The sequence below is a fragment of the Formica exsecta genome, unplaced genomic scaffold, assembly GCF_003651465.1.
Source record: "Formica exsecta isolate Colony F162 unplaced genomic scaffold, ASM365146v1 scaffold201, whole genome shotgun sequence".
Classification (NCBI taxonomy): Eukaryota; Metazoa; Arthropoda; class Insecta; order Hymenoptera; family Formicidae; genus Formica; species Formica exsecta.
The window spans coordinates 549,529-571,492 of record NW_021849308.1 but is presented as its reverse complement, the minus strand read 5'-3'; the positions used below and the strand labels follow the sequence as shown (position 1 = coordinate 571,492).

The 21,964-nt window shown below is 31.7% G+C and overlaps 4 protein-coding genes across 5 annotated transcripts in view; 1 reads left to right on the top strand and 3 right to left on the bottom strand.

The window, feature by feature from the left end:
* Positions 1-2,144, top strand: part of LOC115234722 (gem-associated protein 7-like) — a 12,148-nt gene extending 10,004 nt beyond the window's left edge. The window contains exon 3 of the mRNA XM_029806023.1: positions 895-2,144. The gene's annotated coding sequence lies outside the window, so the exon portion shown is untranslated. The remainder of the gene's footprint in view (positions 1-894) is intronic.
* Positions 2,145-8,132: 5,988 nt separating this feature from the next.
* On the bottom strand, positions 8,133-11,565 carry LOC115234724 (keratin, type II cytoskeletal 1-like). Its single transcript, XM_029806024.1, has 6 exons — positions 11,454-11,565; positions 10,510-10,698; positions 9,910-10,278; positions 8,701-8,827; positions 8,471-8,545; positions 8,133-8,387 (listed from the first exon to the last, which is right to left on the bottom strand). The coding sequence occupies exons 1-6, from the start codon at positions 11,548-11,550 to the stop codon at positions 8,375-8,377; spliced, it is 870 nt and encodes a 289-aa protein (XP_029661884.1). The 5' UTR covers positions 11,551-11,565; the 3' UTR covers positions 8,133-8,374.
* Positions 11,566-16,183: 4,618 nt separating this feature from the next.
* LOC115234718 lies at positions 16,184-20,146 on the bottom strand. 2 transcript variants are annotated; one of them, XM_029806012.1, is made up of 5 exons: positions 20,046-20,146; positions 18,614-18,851; positions 17,883-18,214; positions 17,428-17,654; positions 16,184-17,329 (listed from the first exon to the last, which is right to left on the bottom strand). In XM_029806012.1, exons 1-5 carry the CDS (start codon positions 20,104-20,106, stop codon positions 17,018-17,020), a joined length of 1,170 nt encoding a protein of 389 aa, XP_029661872.1. In that variant the 5' UTR covers positions 20,107-20,146; the 3' UTR covers positions 16,184-17,017. The 2 variants fall into 2 exon arrangements, with proteins under 2 accessions (XP_029661872.1, XP_029661873.1); XM_029806013.1 differs by having other exon boundaries at positions 17,889-18,214; positions 20,046-20,145.
* Positions 20,147-20,936: 790 nt separating this feature from the next.
* The window catches only part of LOC115234705, a 4,938-nt gene continuing 3,910 nt past the window's right edge, over positions 20,937-21,964 (bottom strand). The window contains exon 4 of the mRNA XM_029805995.1: positions 20,937-21,433. Within this exon, the coding sequence (XP_029661855.1) occupies positions 20,937-21,433 (497 nt within the window). The remainder of the gene's footprint in view (positions 21,434-21,964) is intronic.

Sequence of the window (21,964 nt, the reverse complement as noted above, 5' to 3'; positions counted from 1 at the left end):
TATCTTTTATCATATATGCATATATGTACTTTGTTGCAATAGTATAAATTACCAAATTACTTAAATATCAGCGATATATAAATGATAGGATAATTAATCTGAGAAGTTTTCCAATTAGACTGGTTTTAATATTTAAGCCTGCTTTGATAACCTTATTGTTTCACAAATGTTCAGATAAATATATTTTTCTCATCTAGTTTTGTATTATATGAATTATATATATGTTTAATATGAATTTATTTAAAGATGTATAATGTTGGCCCATTTCTTCGTAATTTTTTAAAAAAATTTTAGTATTAATAACTGTTGCAAATATAGATTCTCTGTTAAAAATATATTAGCTATTATATAATATATACTTTATATATATAAAAGAACTATAAAAGAGGTTTAATTTTGTTTCATATATATATGCATACATATTGAATAATAATCTCTATCAATTTGTATAGTCAAACACACACAGTTTGATTTACATGATGCACTTATAAATATTTATGGTCTTCTTGCACTTCAATTCAAAATTATAAGATGTTTACCATTATAGTATAATAATGAATAAATAAAATTTAATATTAATCGCCTAATAATTTTAAGCGTTCTTTTCTTTATATATGGAACATTACAGAAAAGAAAAATTTTCTAGAAATATATAAAATATCAGTATTTATACATTGCATATACATGTATGATTATGAATATTTTTGTGAATCTTTATTTGAACCATTGTAAGCAAAATCGATGGCATTGTATACTCGATTATATAATAAATATGTGCAAATTATAAGTATCAGAGATATTCTTTAATTAAAATATATATATATATACATATATTACATGATTTGACAATTTACTTCAGAACCGTCCACCGTTTTACATGTTTGTTAAATATAGGAAGGACGTTTTCAAACCTCCGTTAGTGACAACGAACTTTTGATTCGTAAAAGACGACGGCACACGCCAGACAGGTGACAGGCCTCCTTTCCTTTCCGCGATGATGAAGCAAGCGAGATTTTGTCAGTAATCGTCTTGCAGTAATGAAGCATTGACAACGTAACGACGACAGACGATAAACGATGTTAATCGAGATTGGCATAAAAACGTCACGTGTTCTTATTCACCTCGACAGGAGATTCAGGCTGTTAAAGCTCAATTTTTTTTTTTTTTGACGAACGAGGTACCGTTAACCGTATCGCTTCTTCTCCCTCCGCCAAGCTTCACCTTTCGAAATTTCTTATATCCGTATCATTATGGCTGATGCCGTTCAGCCGATTGGCTGCGTTTCATAATGCGACGAGAATGTCTGTAGGTTTTCTTTTTACAAGGCACCCTCGTCTCGGATGATGAGATGCATTTACATTTCTATATTCTTTTATTACTGAGATATTTTCTCTTGCTTCGTTTCCCACAAGACGAAAGATTACGCCGTTTCGCGACAGACGTCTGTTTGTTCCTTTGTATCGATATATACATTGGTTATCTATCTTGCATTGCAAGGTAATTTAATTAAACCACGTGGCGTAAGTGAGCTGTCATTAGCGGGCGCGTGGATCGCACAATATTTTTATGTAAACTGCACCTTGATAAGGCATTTCCTATGATGAAAAAAATGTTAATACCTCGTTTAATAGATGATTAGGCTAGGTAAAGCATGGTAATTTCTGATTTTATAGCCGTAGATCCGAGATTTGTTCGTGCCTGCTGGCGGTATCGAAGAAGAATGTAATCATTTCTGTGTAAATGTTATCCTGAAGAATATAATTTATAGATAAATACCGTCGAGGTACACGTAGAAATTAATATGAAATACTACCCGCCATTTATATGTATATAATATATTATAAGTCACACAAGAATCAGCTGCATATTTTTTTACATCTCGAAGCGAAGATATTGAACGAGGATAATGTTTCATCATTGAGTCAATGAGCCAACAATTACATTTAAGTACAATAACTAACTTAATAATAAATAACCTTACGACGAAAAAAATACTCTATCTCTAAAGATTTTTTCATTTGAGAAGCTTGCAATAAGCATATTACTATTAGTAATTTAAATAATATTTCTCGTATTTAAGAAAATTGTAGCCATAATTAAGCAATTTTCTATGATTACTATCGCAAATTAAAATAATGGAATCTCTACTTCTTTCTTTTTCTTTCTCCTTTCTTCTTAATACCATCTTATCGCGGCGTGCGTAAGCTTTGAAAGTATTGACGCATCCTGGAGGAAAGGTCAGGATCACTATTCGACCCTCAGTCTCGCGTGTTCAGGGAAGCGCTTCTTCGTACAAATGATGACAGGTGCGAGAATCGACTATTATCTTCGCTTCCTCGCGTGATAGCATCCGTGGGAGACTGAAAATTACGTCACTTTCCATTTTACACCATTTCTATTAACCTACCTTGATGAGCTGCAAAACGAGTCGTTTCTTCGGTAATGAGTAATACTTTATTCATTTTTTCGAAGTAAGCATCAGTTGATCGTATTGATATAGATTGATTTGCAAGCAGGAGTTTCTAGCTCATTAAAACAATTGTTTACGTAGCATTCAATTTTTTCTCTTATTATATATATTCAAATATTTTATAAAATAAAATTATTGTATGTATATAATTATATATATATATCTTTTATTGTGGTTGTTTATTAATTTAATATTATAATGATCGAACAATGTGAAGAAAATGAACATAAAAAACGATAAGATATTGTTTGTTAAGGAAATTTGATAAGGCAAAAATACATTTTATATCATTGAATAATCTATTATAATATACGAGAGTCTAACATTTTATGATAATCTTAATTTACAGTCAAAATTTTCAAACTAAGATATAGCTTCTATAATGCTCCTAGATAGAAAAAAAAAATAGAAACTATGTCATTTTCTATTTTGCGTTGTAATAGTCGCTTAATCATAATTTATCATAGTTGATCGCCATCCCTTTTCCGCTTGATCGAGTCAGGGTAGGGAAGATAATGCGTATAGCCATGTAGACGTGTGCATATATTGTCAGATATACATACGGTGTGTGATCTCGTGTATTAAATTTATTTGTCTATTAAATATATTTTTCTGATTTACTAGCTCGCGCTAATGCATGTCAATAATAGATTTTAGGATTTTACTATGCAATCACATTTTCAACGACAAAGTATAAAATATTATTATACAAGAAAAAAATTCGAGGGAAAAGATGAAAAGGTTCATATATACTACATTGTACAGATAATATTTTTATATTGTCATATAATTATGCATAAAATGATCGAAACAATTTTTTTGCGTTATATAAAATATAGAATAAATGTATTAAATTTGTGTTATATATAAATGATAAAATAAAACTGCAGAATATCGAATAAATACATCACAAAAAACGCATAACTGCAATAATAAAGAAAAAGATATAATTTTTAGCATCACAAGCATGTAATAAGTGATTTGTTTCGAAACTATTGATACTCAGGATTAAAATGGAATCGCAGTCGCACGATTGATTCGACATGGCGTGTTAACATCGAAGCGAGTGCGAATGATTGTTAGTCCGCGCTCGCGTTCACCGATTCTCATGCAGCTCATGTGTGTTACGACGCGACTAGATCAATTGCAATTCTGCCAAGCAGGATGGCTCTATTGTAATATAGGCCGAATGGGATTATCGACGAAGGTCGCCGATTTTATATCTGCAAAGATCTACCGATCTAATATTTTCCATTCGATACTTTTCGACATGCTCTTACCAATTTTTTTTTTCCTTAACATCGTAAACGTCGTTTCTCATGTCACGTCCATCTTCGAAAACCTTGCAACGATGACCTCGATCTTTCTCGTAACGTTCATAAAGTAGCACGCGCAAGACGATCGAATAGACAGTTATTGCATGCAGATCGGCACGAAATTCCCGTTTAGAGTCGTCGGAATCGTCGTTTGTGCGTATGCAAATGTTCCACCTGCGGTGGAAATGTTTTTCCACCAAGCATCAAGGGAACGAGCGAAAAGGAGAAAGCTCATCGACGTCGTCGCTCGTACATTGCACCGCGGTACCAACGGGCTTTTCTATGCAGATTCCAGTCGTACGCGATGCAACCGGTTCCTTTTACGATCCCCCGAGACTCCCGGGGGATTAAATTAAAGCCTGGTCGTGTGCTCTCTAATCGCCGGCAATCTTGAGTCACACGGTATCGAGTCGTAGAAAACGCGGCGATATTTCATCCCGTCCAATTGCCATCGTTATTACGATTATTGCCGATGCTGGACGGACAGTAACAGGTGATTTCGTGTAAGGGACTAGACCTGCTCTCTTAATGAAGCACATACGTCACTTGATGTATTCCGTATTTTATGTAGACATGCATCGTACTGTGCTAAAATAGAACCGTGTCCAACACTACGCCATTAATACCCAACTACGGCAATTATTATAAATTTAGATAGTATAACTATTATTATGAGAAGTTCCAATATTTGACCTCAGTAAATAAATTAGATTATAACTTACTTAGAGAGCATCGGCTTTAAAAAAACTTTAATTAAATTCAAATATCACAGCAAACATCAATTTTATCTTTTATTATTTGTCCCTAAATATAAGAAATAATTGTATATAAAATAAAGATACTTGATATTGCTCGGTTCAAAAAATAATTAAATACATATTTTATATGTGTATATATAAAGATAATATATGTAGTAGATAATTAAATATATATATTGATTTGATATATATAAATACATGGGGATTCAATTTAAAAATATTCAATTTAAAAATATTTTTGATAATTTATAAAATATCTGCATTTTTTAGAAAAAATATATTTCGTACAGATTTTATTCCATGTTAATGTATAAAGGAAATCATGTCTATTGATATTGTTTCTTGATTTCATGGTCACACGTATGATGATAAGATGAGTTTCTAAATGTTAGATGGTATTATTTTCGAATCAATACTGACGAAGCGGATCGAACATGACTCAACGCACGAGCGCAAAGGTTAATGGCGATTACACACATTATCTTTTATTTTGTATTTTGAATGAAATTAGACGACTTACTTTGTCCATTCACCTGGCCGACATAATTTACGGTAACACTATTTAATCGATAGCATTAATGTATCCTATCGTTACAAAAAATAAGAGAACGAAATACTAGATTAAGTTACGCATTATAACAGACAGTGATTAATGTTTGAAATGGTCGGATATATTTGCTTTACAACACTGTGTAGTTTATTAAAAGCAATAAGAAATTAGATAAATTCTGTCGGTAAATATCTCTCACGATATATTCATGAAATATTTGTGTGCAAAGCAAAGAGTCTTATATTTATATGTGATAATGCGCGATCTAATTGACAACAATATAAATTCGCGATTATTTTATTAATACATCTTTTTTTTATATTTTAAGCGACAGATCAATTATTTTGATAACCTATGATCTTTTTTTTTGTCGTTTAATAACTTATTATTTATTATATAATAAAAATATCGTGATTTCTCTTTTATGTTAATATATATATGTTTCAAGATTACAAAAATTATATTTTAATATTTTCTTTAATATTTTCTCTCTGTAGTCGCCCGAATCCGGTTTTTGCCGTATCGACCTTCTTATCAATCTCGATGAATTAGCTAGTAGATTGAGTTATAATTAGAGATTGTTATTAACCTGTCATGATCATTTTTAATGATAAATTAACGATGCTTTGACGTTTTAATATAACAGATGATTTGAGGCGGAATAAATTATTGATTGAATCTACATTCTCATTTCATTATATAGATCAATAGGTTCTGATTAGTATCATTATCTGATCAATAAGTTTATACAATATATTATTTTTGATGAATAACTATTTATTGGTTTTCAGTAATTAACATGTGATTGATTATATAAATATAGAATAATTTTTTGCTGTGTATCTGTTATATCTATCTTTTAATTACAATATTGGCGCTGATGCAGTATAAAAGCGCGTATGAAAAAACATATGATGCACTAACATTTTTGTTTCATCTTATTATTATACAAATATGACAAGACATTTAGAATCAGAAATACAATTGCATGTCGCTTGATGAGATCCCCTTGTATTATCTAAATACGATATCTTCAATACCCCGTAGTATCTAATAATAAGATGCGCACTGAAAATGGCATGCACATGCGAATTTCTGGCGCTCCTGGAGTGCTCGTCGAGGAATCGAGACATGGAGAGATACTTCACTCGTCCGAGTGAGTTTTTATGATCTGCTGCTGGTATGCCCAGTTTTTCCCAGCAGTAAAACGACTCGTCGCGACAAAGTCCACGAGTTTGCCGGTCAATGACCAGAAAATACGCACGAATGTGCCAACATTTTATATTAGAAGAAGAAACCTGAGCGTCTTGTCTCTACGACGGCACGATCGATTGGACTCGATGAGCATTCGATGACCCGCAGACCCACATTTTCTTCGGAGACCGGCATCATTTTACACACACATACATATAATCCATTTATTTTACAATTTAGTTATTAGATAGAGTTTTAATATTTTAATGGAAATTGCAATTGTATAGAAAGTTTATGAATAATAGATTTTTCTTTTAGTTCAAGCGGATGTGTTTGTGTTTAATATACATCGTGTAAAATGACATAAATGACATAAAAATAGTGCGGTTCTTTAATATTGCAAATAACAGACATTTGATTTGAAATGTTTATTTTTTTATTACTATTCTTCTTTTATATACTTATTTCCATTGCTTGTTTTTTTTTTTTGCTGTATCAAACTTTTCTTGTGGCAGATCTTGACCTTAATTTTAATAATAATCCTTTCTAATATAGAATCTTGGAGAATAGTTAATCGTGGGTAAGATGTAGATAAAGAAAATTCTAAAGAATATAAGACGCGCGCGATCCGTAATTGTTGTTAGCTACGACCGTGAAATCGATAGGAAAAAATGACAAGTTGTGACGCGCGTGACAAATTAGCGAATAAATCACTTTAATCATGAAAAGCGAATTGTCCTCGTCGCTCGGAATGCGATATCCTTACTCTTAGCGATTAATCATAAGGTCGCGCCGATAAAATCACCGAATCATCAATACGGATTCGGAGCATTGGCTTGCTCGACGAATCCGCTGCCGTCAAACACCGGTTTCCCAACAATCCATTCCGCGTCGGTATATCCTCTTTTTTTCTTTGTCCAGCGCGGAAAGGTGATGAGAGGAATATCGAAACTTTACCGTTACAAGTTCACCCGACGTTCTCGCGCCGTAATTACTGTTGCCATTCGCCGTTGCAGACAGTCGGGCCGACGCGTCGTTGAAATGGTTCCGCACGGATGCTGCGATACCGCTCTCGTATACCGGTCGTATTTATAGAGAGGCCAGTTATATAGAAGGTTGTGGCGCCTAGATCCGGATAGAAATACGAGTGAGTTACTTATAACGCCGATCTCGCGAAACAAGAAAAAAGCGGAAAATAGACGAGTAAGATTACAACGCCGTCGTCGCCGTCGTCGCTGTCGGTTGCGATGGTGTTCCAATGAATTACAACGGACCGATAATGCGGAACAGGTTCCGCGTGATAAGATGGGATGAATTCAACCACGCATTACGGCACGCGAAATGTTAGGAAAATGATACTTTATCGCTCGCTCACGATTGGTGAATTCTTTTCTCACGCGTTTTACGAGTCTTTTACCCTACTGCAAATTTGATTTTGATTTAAAAAATATCCATTCGGATATTTTTTAAAGCTGAATCGTGATAATGTTAAAATATTGTGTAGCGTAAATATAGATAAGAAGTTAATAGTTAATGAAATAATGAGGCATGAAGGTTCTTCTGTGAGAAAATTTTCCGGCTTTGCGGATTTACGAATTAATAAAAAAAAAATAATAATAATAATGATAGTGTACATGTGCACATAGATGACGGGTTATTATCTTGTTATCGTAAATGGAATTTTATCAAGAAGCATAAGAATTAATGGATCATTAAAACTACGAGAAAAATACAGGTCCAATACGCAGCGCTTCTTTTGAAGATTCATGAATAATTAATCACCAACTCATAATTATCTCTAGGAATACGTTTACATCCGATTAACGGCGAATAAATCGTACGTTCTCTGTTAGAGCCAAACTTGTTTTATTTACTTGCAGCTAACACGCGCCAATACAAGTGTGTGTTGTATAAACGAATGCGTTATATTACAAATATGTTGGGAGTATTATTGAGTGTTATAGTGTTCGTTCGAGATTTGTTTGCGAAGTATTTGAAAAATTTTATATACTGTAGACGGATATTGAAGATGAAGGCAGCATAAATCATTAATGGCAATACGTTTATGTGATTATGCATGTTCTGCTCATTTTTTCCCCCTAAACAAAAAATAGCGTTTTAACTGGTGTAAATATGAACTATCGATAATATATAAAACAATCATCTTAGATATAATACTCACCAACTTCCAGAAGAAGATTGCGCCGAAGCAGAAGCAGAAGATTGGGAATACGAACCACCGCCGCCACCACCACCACTAAAGATACAAAAAATTTTATAAAAATTAGTAAAAAGGATCGAGAGAAAGAGAATGGATGTAAAATACAGTGACTTTTAAACATATATCTTATCGAGATTGTCTTAATCGGATTAATCTATCACTGTATTTAAGAAACAATATTATATCAATACCCGCAAGTACTACAGCCGCCCCCTCCGCCTCCGCTTGGATAATAATTTCCTTGGCCACCTCTACGATAATGGCCTCCGCCTCCTGTAATAGGTACGACTACAACCGGTATAACTGCTATACGGTGCCCTAAACAAAGCATCCCCTTCTTATGCGTGATACAATGGAGTTTAGCAATAGCAATGTGTTAAAATATATATGACGATGAGATTTTAAATGTTATATTTTTGTTGATTTTGTTATATCTGATTTGCAAATTTCAGCTGAGAAATGTCAAGCGAGCAGAAAATGTATTATTATTAATTAGTATCTTATTATTATTAGTATTTTTCTTATTTGTATATAAGTATGATTTTTTAATTTTTTTTTTAATTAGGAAAAGGTAATAATTGTTCAAGCAATTTTTGTTATTTTTAATAATTCCGCCAAACATTCTAAATTTTTTTATTTGTATTCAATCGTTATCTTTAAATGAGTTTCTTCACAATATATGCAAACATGCACAATTTATATAACTTATTTTTGTACTTATCACATGCAAAAATATAAGAGATTATACAACTAGCTGTCAAATTTGAAAAATCTAGAAAGAAACCAGCGAGATCAAAGATGTATTTCAATTCCTAGAAATATGCAAAGTAAATAGTTTGTTTTCGCAATAGCCAATGCAATATATTGATGCAAATTCTTGATAATTATTATTGCCGATATGTGACGTAGTTACGTAGGCAAAAGATCCGCGTATATTATAGTTAGAATAATCTTATCATACAGAGTACCTCAGAAAACCGTCGGATTTCGTTTTAACCGCAGCTATTTTGATCAATACATGGAAACACTTTTTTTTTTTAAATGAAACTCGAAAGAAATCATCATTTGTTATATTTCTTTGATTTTGAAAATTGAGATTTTATTGAAATAAACTTTAGACCGATTGAAAAATAAAATTGTCTATTTTTTCTGGAGCTTAATTCTTTCTCTTTTTTCCAGAAGGGTTATATTTTTAGACAATAATTACTAGAAAATTAAAAATGCTACGTCATCTTTATCGAGAAAGGATTAATTCCACATTCGTCAAAAAATTTGTAGTGAAAAGAGTTTGCGGCGCGATTTTAGATATTCTTTGATATAAATAAATTTTATTAATGTTGGTGGATAAATTTGTTTATCAATTTTTATCTACGATTATCTATGATTAGAAATTAACTCACCACCACCACCACCAGAAGGATAACCTCCTCCACCGCAGGTGGGACAGCCTCCACCTCCACCTCCACTTGGATACCCACCTCCGTATCCTCCTCCGTATCCTCCGCCACCTCCACACTTCAAACAGATAGTTCTCTTCTGTCGATCTTTTTTCTCGTGAATCGGCTTTGAAGCCGATTCTATCATACTCTGCGCCTTTGCCTTTTCCAATTTTATTTTGAGCACTTTTGACTTATTGTCCATTTTGATCGTGTCGACCTTGATACCTTCACTTTCCAATTCTGCTGCGAATTCGTCGAGGTCGGCGGGTGAGTGTCTTTCTCTTTCTTCATCATCATCTTCTATTACTAGAAGAACAGTGGCCAACGGTTCTGCAAAGATACATTTTTCATTAAAGATCTTCCTAGGAATTATTTTAATGATATTTACTCTTGCTTATAATTTATTTATTATTTTTATCATGTTATTAAAATATGTAAAAAATTTGTGAAAAAGAAATGTGTTAAAATATGTAAACAAAAATGACGTCAAATTGTCTTTACTATTAAAGAAATCCTGATATATGTATAATTTTATATATATTGTTTATTGATCACATTTACCTAATATGTCAGGAATAGTTTCGATAATTTCATTTTCAAATATTTCCTCTTCCGTATTACCGCTGTTATTTTTTACAGCGTACAAGTTAATTATGTAAACCGTGGCATGGCGTTCCTTCTCTTCAAGCGGCGGCGGCCGTAATTCGGTCGACAACGTGTGTTCTTCATATGTATTCGCCGGGTCTAGCGATCATATTAAAAAATGAATCAATCATTATGTGAACAGAAATAGGTAGATTATGTCGATAGGCACGAAGCATAAAGACTTTTAAATTGATTGCAGTTAGATTTGTTTTCCAGCGCATGTATCCTGACATCACTGTTATTTTCGGAGACATCTTGTCTGCTGCATGCAAAATAAATTACAGAGTTCGCGCAGCTGTCTCTTAGATCTTTCAAAGCGGTATTTAAAATTGCGACGCATAAATAGATAGCTACTGAAGCAATAAAAAAAGTATTAAAAACATTTATTTCTTATATTTTTTATTTAAACAACAAGTAAGGTTCAGTAAAATATTGTGAGAATATATCATGAAAATGTGTATTACTTTTCTTGCTAAAGACTTATCTGCAAAAAATTACGGAATGCAAGATAGTAATTTTATGAATTTATATGGATTGACCCCTAACATATTAATGCATGCAATTTATATATAAATTATTGCAATCATATATACTTTATTTTTATCCCTTCTTTGAAAAATCACAAATTATTTATTTAAATTGCAGTCGAGATTTAATATTTAATAATAGAAATGCATTTGTCATATGTTTAAATAATTAATTATGAACAGAAATAGTTTTACAATGCAGTCGAATTGTACTGTTCAGTCTGCTTAAAAGCTAAAAAAAAAAAATTAAAATACAGCTATGTACTATTTTTTTGACAAAGTATAATATACGTTATACGAAATTAATTTTTATCAAATATATGAATGCAATATTCGGCAACCCTGAAAGGGTCGCGACAAGTGAAAAAAGGAGCACTATTCCAAGAGCACGAACTACCATCGTGAGGGGCGTTCGGTGGATGCACTGCATGCCGATCTTTTAATCTTGCCGCTTTTATAGTCATCGATACGATACGCGTTTGATCCTGATGTAATTATGTAACACTAGCCACCTCCATCGCTTTTTGCACATCTAACGCTGCGCCGCGCCGAGCAACGCTGATTTTTTAAATTTTCCGAGGGAATCCCCGTCATATATATAGTGCATACACGATCGGTCTGAAATACTTCTCTTCGAGACTAAAGTGCGCGAGAACAAAATCAAAGTGAATATTGAATAAGATTGAAAACAAGAAAATCTTGTGTTCTTTATAACTCAATATGTATACAACGTGTATAATTCCTATATACGAATTTATCTAGTGTTGTGTATGATAACGTTATGTCATAATAACATTAAAGAAATTCATCAAAATTCAATTTCTTTCTAATATATCGGCTTTAGAAGGAATATCGAAATAAATATAATTTATTTTACACATCTACACACTATGTGTTTTAAAAATTGATTTAATATCTCCAAAATAAAAATTTTTCAAATACATAAGGCGCAAATACATGCAGACTGTAAGAGTATAAAAAATAATGTTGCGATAGTTTTTGAAAAATCTGTTAAACATATGGTGTCTGTATACATATTTTATAATTATAAATTAGATTTATTGTAATACTACTTAGTATTAGTTTGACTTTGATATAAATTTTCAAAATGAATAGGTTTTAAAAAACACACCAAAAGATAATAAACATATATGTGTTCTATCATTATAGAAAACTTTTTATAAAAATGAGAATACATTTTAAAAAGGAATTATTGCAATACGTAATTGGGATAAAGAAATGTGCAAAAGCCTTTTGCCATAACTCTTTATGTATATTATAAATTTTTGCTTTTTTATTTTAGAGCGTGCGCGACAACAAATCAGAGGAAATTAATAATCAAATAATCAATCACTCTTTATTACGTCTAAGATGTTGCTAAGTGATGAGGAAATGATGGAAACAGTATAAAAAAATAGGAGAGAGAGAAGGATGATTTAGTCTTCATTAAAGAACTAAAATATTTTAATAAATGATTTCCGCGAAATACAAACCGGTGATGTACCGGTTTCGGAATAGCGTTATTATGCATAATAAAGCATACACGCATACTGTTTATGTTCATCAGTTCGTCATTAACCTTAATAATAACTTTTATTATCTATATTTTTTGTTGATTATGTTTTATTATGTTATTTCTATCGTATGCATTCTCTCTGATACGATATCTATATATAATTATTCAAAATACTTATTGCATTATATACTTTGACTAATAGTAGAATGAATTCCCGGCATTGAGGTATATTACTGGAATTAAATAGTTTCCATACGTTAAACATGGAACAATGCTGTTCATCAGGATTTCCTAACTTGAGGATATGTATATATTCAGATAATTAGCGTTGAGAGATCTTCATATTCTTTCACGTCACGTTTAAAGGATCTATGAATCTCGCATACAGAATATATCAAGAATATTATTGTAAAATGCAAATATCTGTCTATTTATAGTATTATTTTGAAATCAATTTTTGAAACAACTTTTTTTCTCCTCTTCCTTTCATTGTGAATTTCTTTTAATTCAAAAATTATTGACTTATTAATTTTGAAACAAGTCTATTTTTATTAATTTACATTAATTCTAATATTTTTTTCTAAAGAGATATATAACTTGTATATTTTATTTTAACTTGACATTGATTTTAATCGTATACGTCGCAGCTGTTAATTCCTGTAATGATCAGCACTGCGGTTTGAAATAACGATCAAGTTGCATATGCAAATCCAGTTAATAATTTCTGCTCGCTTCTCAACGCCGTAAACAGTATTCGTGTGTGTTGCATCCGCCGATCATATTATTGCGCGCCAAGTTTATATATATATGTGAATATAAATTTTTGCATACCCTATCACATCCATCATGTATATATCATTTTGCTTCTTTAAAACAGAATACGAGTTTCCGAGTATTTTAAGTGAATGCATGATGCAATAATATATTAACTAACATTATATCTATTCAAGATGCAATTTACAACAAAAAATTACGCTAATATATGTTTTTATACATGATAATCGTATAATAATGATAATGGATTTCATATTCGATGATAATCGATAATTGTATTTAGCAATTTATATACATATACTTTTTCTCTTTCTCTCTCTCTTTTTTCCACATACATGCAAAATAACAGCTTTGAATCGCAAAATATTATTGATGATTGCATGTCATTCTTATCGGTGATTTCGTCAATGTATACATGCTATGTATGAATTAAATACTTCTTTTAATAATATTTTTTATTTACGTCATCGATAACATGATGTGCGCGTTTGCGGATGGAAATGATTAGATTTACTAAGAAAATGTTACAGCATGCAGATTTGATTTTTTCAGGGGGTTTTCAGAAGGATGGTCCATAATTACTTGCGGCTATAGTTAGTGAGAATATCTGGTGTATCGTATGATCAGTTTACTTGAATTGTGCGTAACTAAAACCACACGAGCCGTCGACAACACATATCACTTTTTTGTCGACTGCAGAAGAATGCGGAGTTCGTTTAGCCTTGACTGATCAAGGTATATCAGATCCAGAAATTACAATCGCTCTCTGATGATGGAGAGCCGTAACGAAAATCCCTTTGGAAGGAGATACCAATTCGACGAAAAGGATCTATTAATTAATTAATACATTATAAATTTCGTAAGCATCTAGCACAATGCGAGATATTCTATTTTTTAAGTATCTATATATTCCCTAATATTTTATATATTTTCTACGCGTATAAAGATTAGCACAATTGATACATATATTTATAATTAAGATATGAGTATATTATAAAGCTCTATAATTAACTTATGAATACAATTCATGTGAAGATAATTTTATATTATTATAATTATTTTTTGCATTATTATTATGTATTAATGCATTATTATTATGTAATTATATCTATATAAATCTATATAATTGCTATGATGTGTAATACGGAAATTTTCCAAAACGGATTTACTTTGAACGAATGAAAAAGCAATGTCAGCATGCTCGTTTATAGATTGTTCTCACGATTCGAATTGATATCGACGATTGCCGGTATACTGATTTAAATGAACATATACAAAAAAAAATCTTGAAAGGCAGACAATTATTAAAATGGTAGACGATGTTGTGTGTACTCACTCATATGAGATTACAATTATCTTATAGCTTAGAAAATTAACTACACGTTAAAATAGCGAGGAAATTTTCTTGCGTTGTTACAACAACTTATTGTTAGACATTCGGCGCGGTTTTAAAAACTTTGCATCAATTCTTAAAAAAAAAGAAGAGGATAAGCAATGCTGATTATCGGTTATTATATTAATATTTAGATCTTATTACGCGCATTACTATGTCATAGCATTATTAGTTTTGGCGCGTATATTATCAAATAAAAAAAAAAAAATCGGTTGATATGTGATAGCCTCAACCTTGTGCCTCTTGAATAAACGTCGGTTCATTCTACGTTAATTGCAGTGTACGAATAATCGAATCTCTCGGATAATCCCCGACCGGTTCCGCGATAATTATTTTCGCCGTAGGTTTTTGTGAGTCAAACTGAGATGATCGGTGAGTCAGAGCCGAGACCTTGAATCGCATGATGTATTTCAGGCTTCTCACAGATTCGCCGTTGATTCGATTACAGGTTCCTCATCGATGACTCTCTGAGATCTCGTATTTCTTAATTTTTTATGTAATAATATTTTTAAAGATAGATATTGAATGATATTCCATTTTGTAGATGAACATTTAACTGCTATTTTATTCGTTTTAGATTTTTTGAGAAGTTTAAATTTTTCTATTTATATATCTCGCAATCGTGAAAAAATAAGCGCAACATTCTTCTAAGAAATCGAACTCATGGAAAGATAGTTGTTATTTATATGTTTTAATGACATATAAATGAAAGAAACAGCATATGCTATCACGTTTGCTACTGTAATCTTATCAAAAATTAGCTTAATCTCGAAATTTTTCTAATCGATAAATAATTTTTCGAGAATTAAATGAGATATATTTATCATTATTAAAAAGGTGATACATTAAGTGACTTTCAGATAAACATTTGACATTTTTAGATTGAACTATACTTGTAGACTTTCAGACAAACTTTTGTCGATTATAGACAAGATCTTTCTGCATTGCATTATTAGTGATATATTATTGTCATTTAGCAGATTTTTTGAACAAGCTACATTTTACTTCTCTGTTGAAAGAATTAAATAATGCTAGATTTTTATTAATATTAATAATATACCAATATATTTCTGGTTATATCAACGAGCATTCTAACTCACATACCATCTGTTGATATTGTTGCTGAAGATTTCTGACGCCGTGGATAGGACAGATTCTCCGGTTATTCCATAAGTTATTCAAACCATCAACTCTTTCAAAGATGTCGCGAGAAGTTCGACATCATATTCTGACCTTCAAGATTCTCCGCATTACTGACCTTCACCTACTTTAAATTTGAGGTAAGTGACGTGATAAACATATAAATAGATATTTATGACAATTGTTATGCTAATTAGTATTTGCACAAAAATCAAGTTCAAAGACCAATCAAACTCACATTTCTTTCGATAAACAAGTTATTTATTATCTAATATTTAGCAAATAGTAACTTCAACGTTTATGTGACGGGCATTTTATAAAATATAAAATATTATGTTATGGATGTAAGCGCAGAAATGTAACAGCTTTATTATTTGTGTGCACATGAATAGAAAATATTTAGAGTCTTCAATATTTCACTTCTACATTTTTTCTTTCTCCGAATATTTTCTAGATAGAAAATGTCACGATAAAAAGTTTATTAAGTTCTTCATAGAAAACTAAAAGTTTAATAAATTATTTTCTTTTGATTCTTTTGATCTTGCATTGTGTGAAGTTTATATCTCATTACAACTTATCTTCTCGCGAATCATTTTCCGGGAAGCACGATGAGGCATACAGAATTTTAAAGTGAGAGGAGGAATACTAAATTACATCATGAATCGCGCGCACGGTAATTATTAACGTAACTCAATTGGTGCTGTCACCTGTAGCCACTTCCGGATACATTTCATCATTTTTGCTACGAAAAATATAAATAGTAACACAAATTGAAGACGAACGGAATAAACTAATTTAAGATAAATTTTTGTAAAAATGAATATGATACAATGTTATTGAAACTTTAAGAAAATATCGATGTCATAAAATCTGAAGTTTTATAATTCATTATTGATGAAAAATATTGCGAAGAAAAGAAGCGTACAAGATATAAATTTAATCGATCGCTTTGTTAAGATTGATTACACAATGAATACCTATAAATAAAATATCTATCATAATATAAAATTCAAACTGATATAAAATAACTTGTATAAATAATAATTTTTTTTTTAACATTTCTTTTCGTTTCCATCATAAAACGTCGAACAATTCGCCAACAGTCTCCGCGAGATCAGATAAAATATCACTATCGGGTTGTCTTCGCTCAGAATCTTTGCTTCCGACGTATTGCAATGGTATAATCTGACTTTGCGCACTCCCACCTTTAGGGAAGAATCCTTCTTCAGATGACGCGATTGCTTGAACGTTGACCCGCGTCACGGAATTCCCACCTTGACGTCCCGAGGTCGATGTACCCTTGGAATTGTCTTCATCGAAAGAACCACTAGAAACATGTTTGGAAGATGCACTTTCCCAACTTTGAGTGTTCCCTGAGGTATATTCCTGACCGATTGACGAGGACATAAAACTCGTAAGATTTAGTTGCCCTGAGAGACCGGATCATCGGCCGAAAAACCGTAAGAGGAAGAGCCTGAACTTACACGAAAACTCGTCGATCCACGTGTTTGATCATTCCAAGAGTCGCGCGGTTGATGTTCGATCGATAGACCTGGCCGGGAAAATATTTGGTGATCAGGTCGCCATTTGTGGATATGAATCGTCGGCTTTTCTTCTCGCCTGGATGAGCCATACACATCGATATCCAATGTCGGTCGTGTTCCATCATACGGTTTCCAAATAGTCAACGTGGGTCGATTGAAACGTTGATCTGAAATATTGAATTTTAAATTTTGAGTGGGGAAATATTAAACTTTAATTTTCAACTACACTACTTCAACAATAAATGTTAAAATTTTTATAATAATATGCAGAAAGTATCTTATAAATAATAATTATCTGGCTTTAAGACAGCGTATTTCCTAATTTTTTATGTATAAATAATTTATATGATAAGAATTCGAGATAATAGAAGAAAAATATTGTAATTGATAATTGCACTTGCCATTGTGCCCATTGTTTGGACCAACATTGTTCCATATCGGTCGATACGGATATTGCGCCCTGACGGCATCAGTTTGCGAGAAGAATTGTCTTCGATTGCCACTAGTTGCAGCAGAGGATTGCGAGGCACCAACGGAAGACGCAGCGCCGGTAATCGCACGTCCATTTTCGACTATTCCGAAAGAAGTTGCGGTTGCTTGATCGAAATTGTGCGAATGGCTTTCGGTTTTGGCATTGCTACCGTCGCTATAAGCTTTCGCGCCTGCCGTAGAGATTCCTGATAATCCTGCGGCAACAGACGTAGATTTACTTACGGAAACGGGAGATCTGAAAAATAACAATTGTCTTTTACATATTTGCTCTTATGACAATGCAGAATCAAAATTATCAGCAAAATACTAAACAAGTAGAGTTGTGCAAATTAGAAACTTGCACATTGCTTCCTCATCATTTTATCTTACAATGCATACATACAGACATTTTTTAGGAATATGATTTTCCGACGTTTTGGAACATTCTAAACACATTGGCATAGAAAACTCGAAAAAAAATTTTGTCACGAAAACAAAGCTTCCTCTATGAGGAAGCAAAAATTACTAAAAATTTCTAACTGAAAATATATTTAACTTCTAATATAATTTCTGAACGATTTATATTTATTTATTATTTTCATTCGCGTTTTTTTAGCGGATATTATAAATAAATTTTAAACTATTTTATACTCACTCATCAATTCCATATTTTGTAGGGTGGTTGTAACTGTTACTTTCCGAGAGGCTAATACCGTCAAGGCTTGCGCCCAGACTGACAGAATGCGCATTGTTGCGCCCCGCGTTTAAACTAACAGTCGCTGTGACAGGGTTGAAGGAGAGGAGACGCGTCTCGGGCTTTTCATCACTCAACGTTTTGACGACCGACTCCGGCGTTAGTTCCGGCGGCGTATTTCGTCGTTGCTCGTGCTCGTCTGTTCAATGAAAAGTGTTTCTTCAAGCGTCTAGAAACCAGGAGATGAAGAGAGAAAGCGTATTCTCTTTTTCTCTCTCTCGTGTATTTTAACAAATTGTTTCTATAATTCGTACAACTCAATTATGAGAAGAAATTGAGATTGAAGAAACAGCATCCTTCTAAATTTCCAAAATGTAACACTTTTATTAGGTAATATATAATAATAAATGCGCGTTTGTGCGATTTTTAATTTGAGTAATTATTTTTCTTTCTCACACAAGTTCTCGTTTTCTATCTTTTTCTCTCTCTCTCTTTTTCTTTCTCTGAAATATTACGGGATCTTGATTATATATCAATTTATAAAATAAAATAGGGAAAACGATATCTTATAACAGATTGCAAAAGTTTTGCATTGCTATATGTTTGAATGGATGACGATATATCGTTGAACAATTTTAACAAACAAATGGCGTTTGTTCATGTATTCGTTTCACATACGGTTGCAATCAGATAAACATTGTTGACTATTCACTTTTCTGCTGATGAATCCTTATTCTGTTAATTACAGTTTCGCTTATTCTACATTGTTACGCAGCTCTATTATTTTTCCTAGAACCATATACGCGGATGTGCGATGAGTGTAAGCACGCTTGGATAAAAACTATATTTACTATGCATTAATTAGAGTTTTGTATATATTAATTTAGCAAAAAACTTATATAACGCCTTAGATAATTTACACAGATTTTGCTTCTTTTCACGCTTTTTGGAAAAAAAGACAATATAAAAATGCTTCATATAATTATACAATAACAATTAAATTTTGGATAAATTTAAAATTTAATGCTTGTATTGCTAAAATTGTGTTAGCTCATTAAAATTATATTATATTAATCTGTTGAGTATGAAATCTTTCGGATATTGAAGTATCATAAAAAGTATAAAAAATAACTTTTTAAGAATCTTGGAATTTTATACTACGCGATTTATATTCGCGTCCGGTGCAGAGATTATAAAAATTCCATCAATATCCTAACGAGAACACATGATATATACATATATATCCACAAGTTTGAAAAGAATATTTTCAACTAATCTGGCACTCGCAATATAACACTCGTCGCACATAAATTCGCTTCTCGAGGTCGTCGATACTGACATGCGCCGCGTGATGTTTATATATTTCTTCAACTTTCAGAGATATTTCTCTCACCTGCTTGTGCAAACGATAGCACGAATGTTAGCAGGAGGATACTACCGACGTTCTTTGCCATGTCTGAAAACGTTCTGACTTGATCGTGGCAACGCTCTGCCCTTTTTTAATAACTATGCACGACCTTAGAATGGTTATTACAATGCAGGACGCGTTCATCTACGTGATACTTCTCAGGTGAATCGTTGGCGCGATGACGCGAATCATAAGAGAGAAATGTGATTCTCAATGATCAACAGGTATCAAGGATCAATAAATAAGACTTTGGATTATTTAATGCATATCTCGTTAAGGTGGAATGGATTATAATGGTTTCGAGAATGTCTAGTCAAATTTTACAAGCAAGTTGTAGTTTTGTTAGTTTTTCGTAGCAATAATTCTCTCTTATTATAGTAGATCTTGTGAAATCTTAAGATATTTATTATAAAAATGATTGAAATTATAAGGATAAATTGTACGATGATTATTTAATAACCAACATGTAACTACTTACATTTCAATATAGATTTGTAAAATTAAATAAATATTTCAAAAACAATTGAGTTAATATATAAAAAATATATATAATTCATTTATAATCTATGATAGGAAAAAAAATAACTTAGGAAAATAGGTTTATTTTTTATTTTAAATACCATTTTGCTTATCTATGTATGCTATTCACATTTAATCTAAAGAACTCCAATAATGTATTTATAATTATAAATGGAAAATGCGACAAGAGTCTTTAGAGTATAATTTTTATCCAACTTATTTCTGAAGAAAAAAAATTACAAGAGCTATTTGAAATAAAAAATAAAAATAAATGCTTATATTTAAAAACTCAAAATATATTATATCAATACAGAAATCTATATTATTGATTTCTTAACTTATTACTATCATTTTAATTTATNCGGATTCTCTAGTCGATGATTCAACTTGATCCTTCGGCTTAATAGACACTATTTCCTCCTTATCAGTAATCGGTGGCGCAAACGCATTCTTGTTTTTATCATCTTTTATTGGTACAAGCGTATCTTTCTTGTCTTCTTGTTCAGTAGGCTTCTTTTCTCTGTCATTTTTAGTTGGCACCGGCTTTTGAATAGCTATCGATTCAACCGGTTTCGGGATTGTTTGAGTTACATTTTCTTGTATTTTGTTATTTGATGCGGTTTCAGATGTATGTAATGGATCTTTTTTATCATCTGGTTTATTCTTTTTGTCATCATGTTTAACTGGCGCAGGCTTTTGAGTGCTCGTCGATTTATCCGGCGTAGGGGTGTCCGTCGATTTGTCGGGCTTAAGGGTTGTTAGAATCACATTTGTTTGTGTCTTGTTATTTGAATTGGTATTCCCTAATGATGGAGATGGATCCTTTTTATTTTTTTTGCTATTTGTTTCTGAACCTGTAATAAATCAAATGTTTAATTATTACATATTTATTTTTAATAAATAAATAAGTTTTATACAGGGTGAGTCATTTTAATCAACGCACGCAAATATCTCGTAAAGTAAGCAAGATGGAAAAAAATGTTTTATACAAAAGTTGTAGGGTTCAGAGGGGGACACATGATGAAAATATGGACTTGACCTTGAGTGACCTTTTCAAGGCCAACTCAATGTGATCAATATTTTCTTAAGTGGAACCCCGCATTTTTTATTGCATATTCTTGTAGCTTATCTCGAAAGCTTTTCAAAACACTATAATAAAGTATTTTTTCATTAAGTACTTTTTGAGTTATTTTATATTTTAATCTGACATATTTTGATATAAAAATTAAAATATCTCGTAAAATATTTAGTTTTCAATAATCTTACCGTAACACTTTTATGTACAGAATAATGAGACAAATCAATTAGTGTAAAAAATATAATTGTTTTTAAGAAAAAGTATGTAATTATTTACAATGAATTTTTTTAAACAATTATTTGTTTTT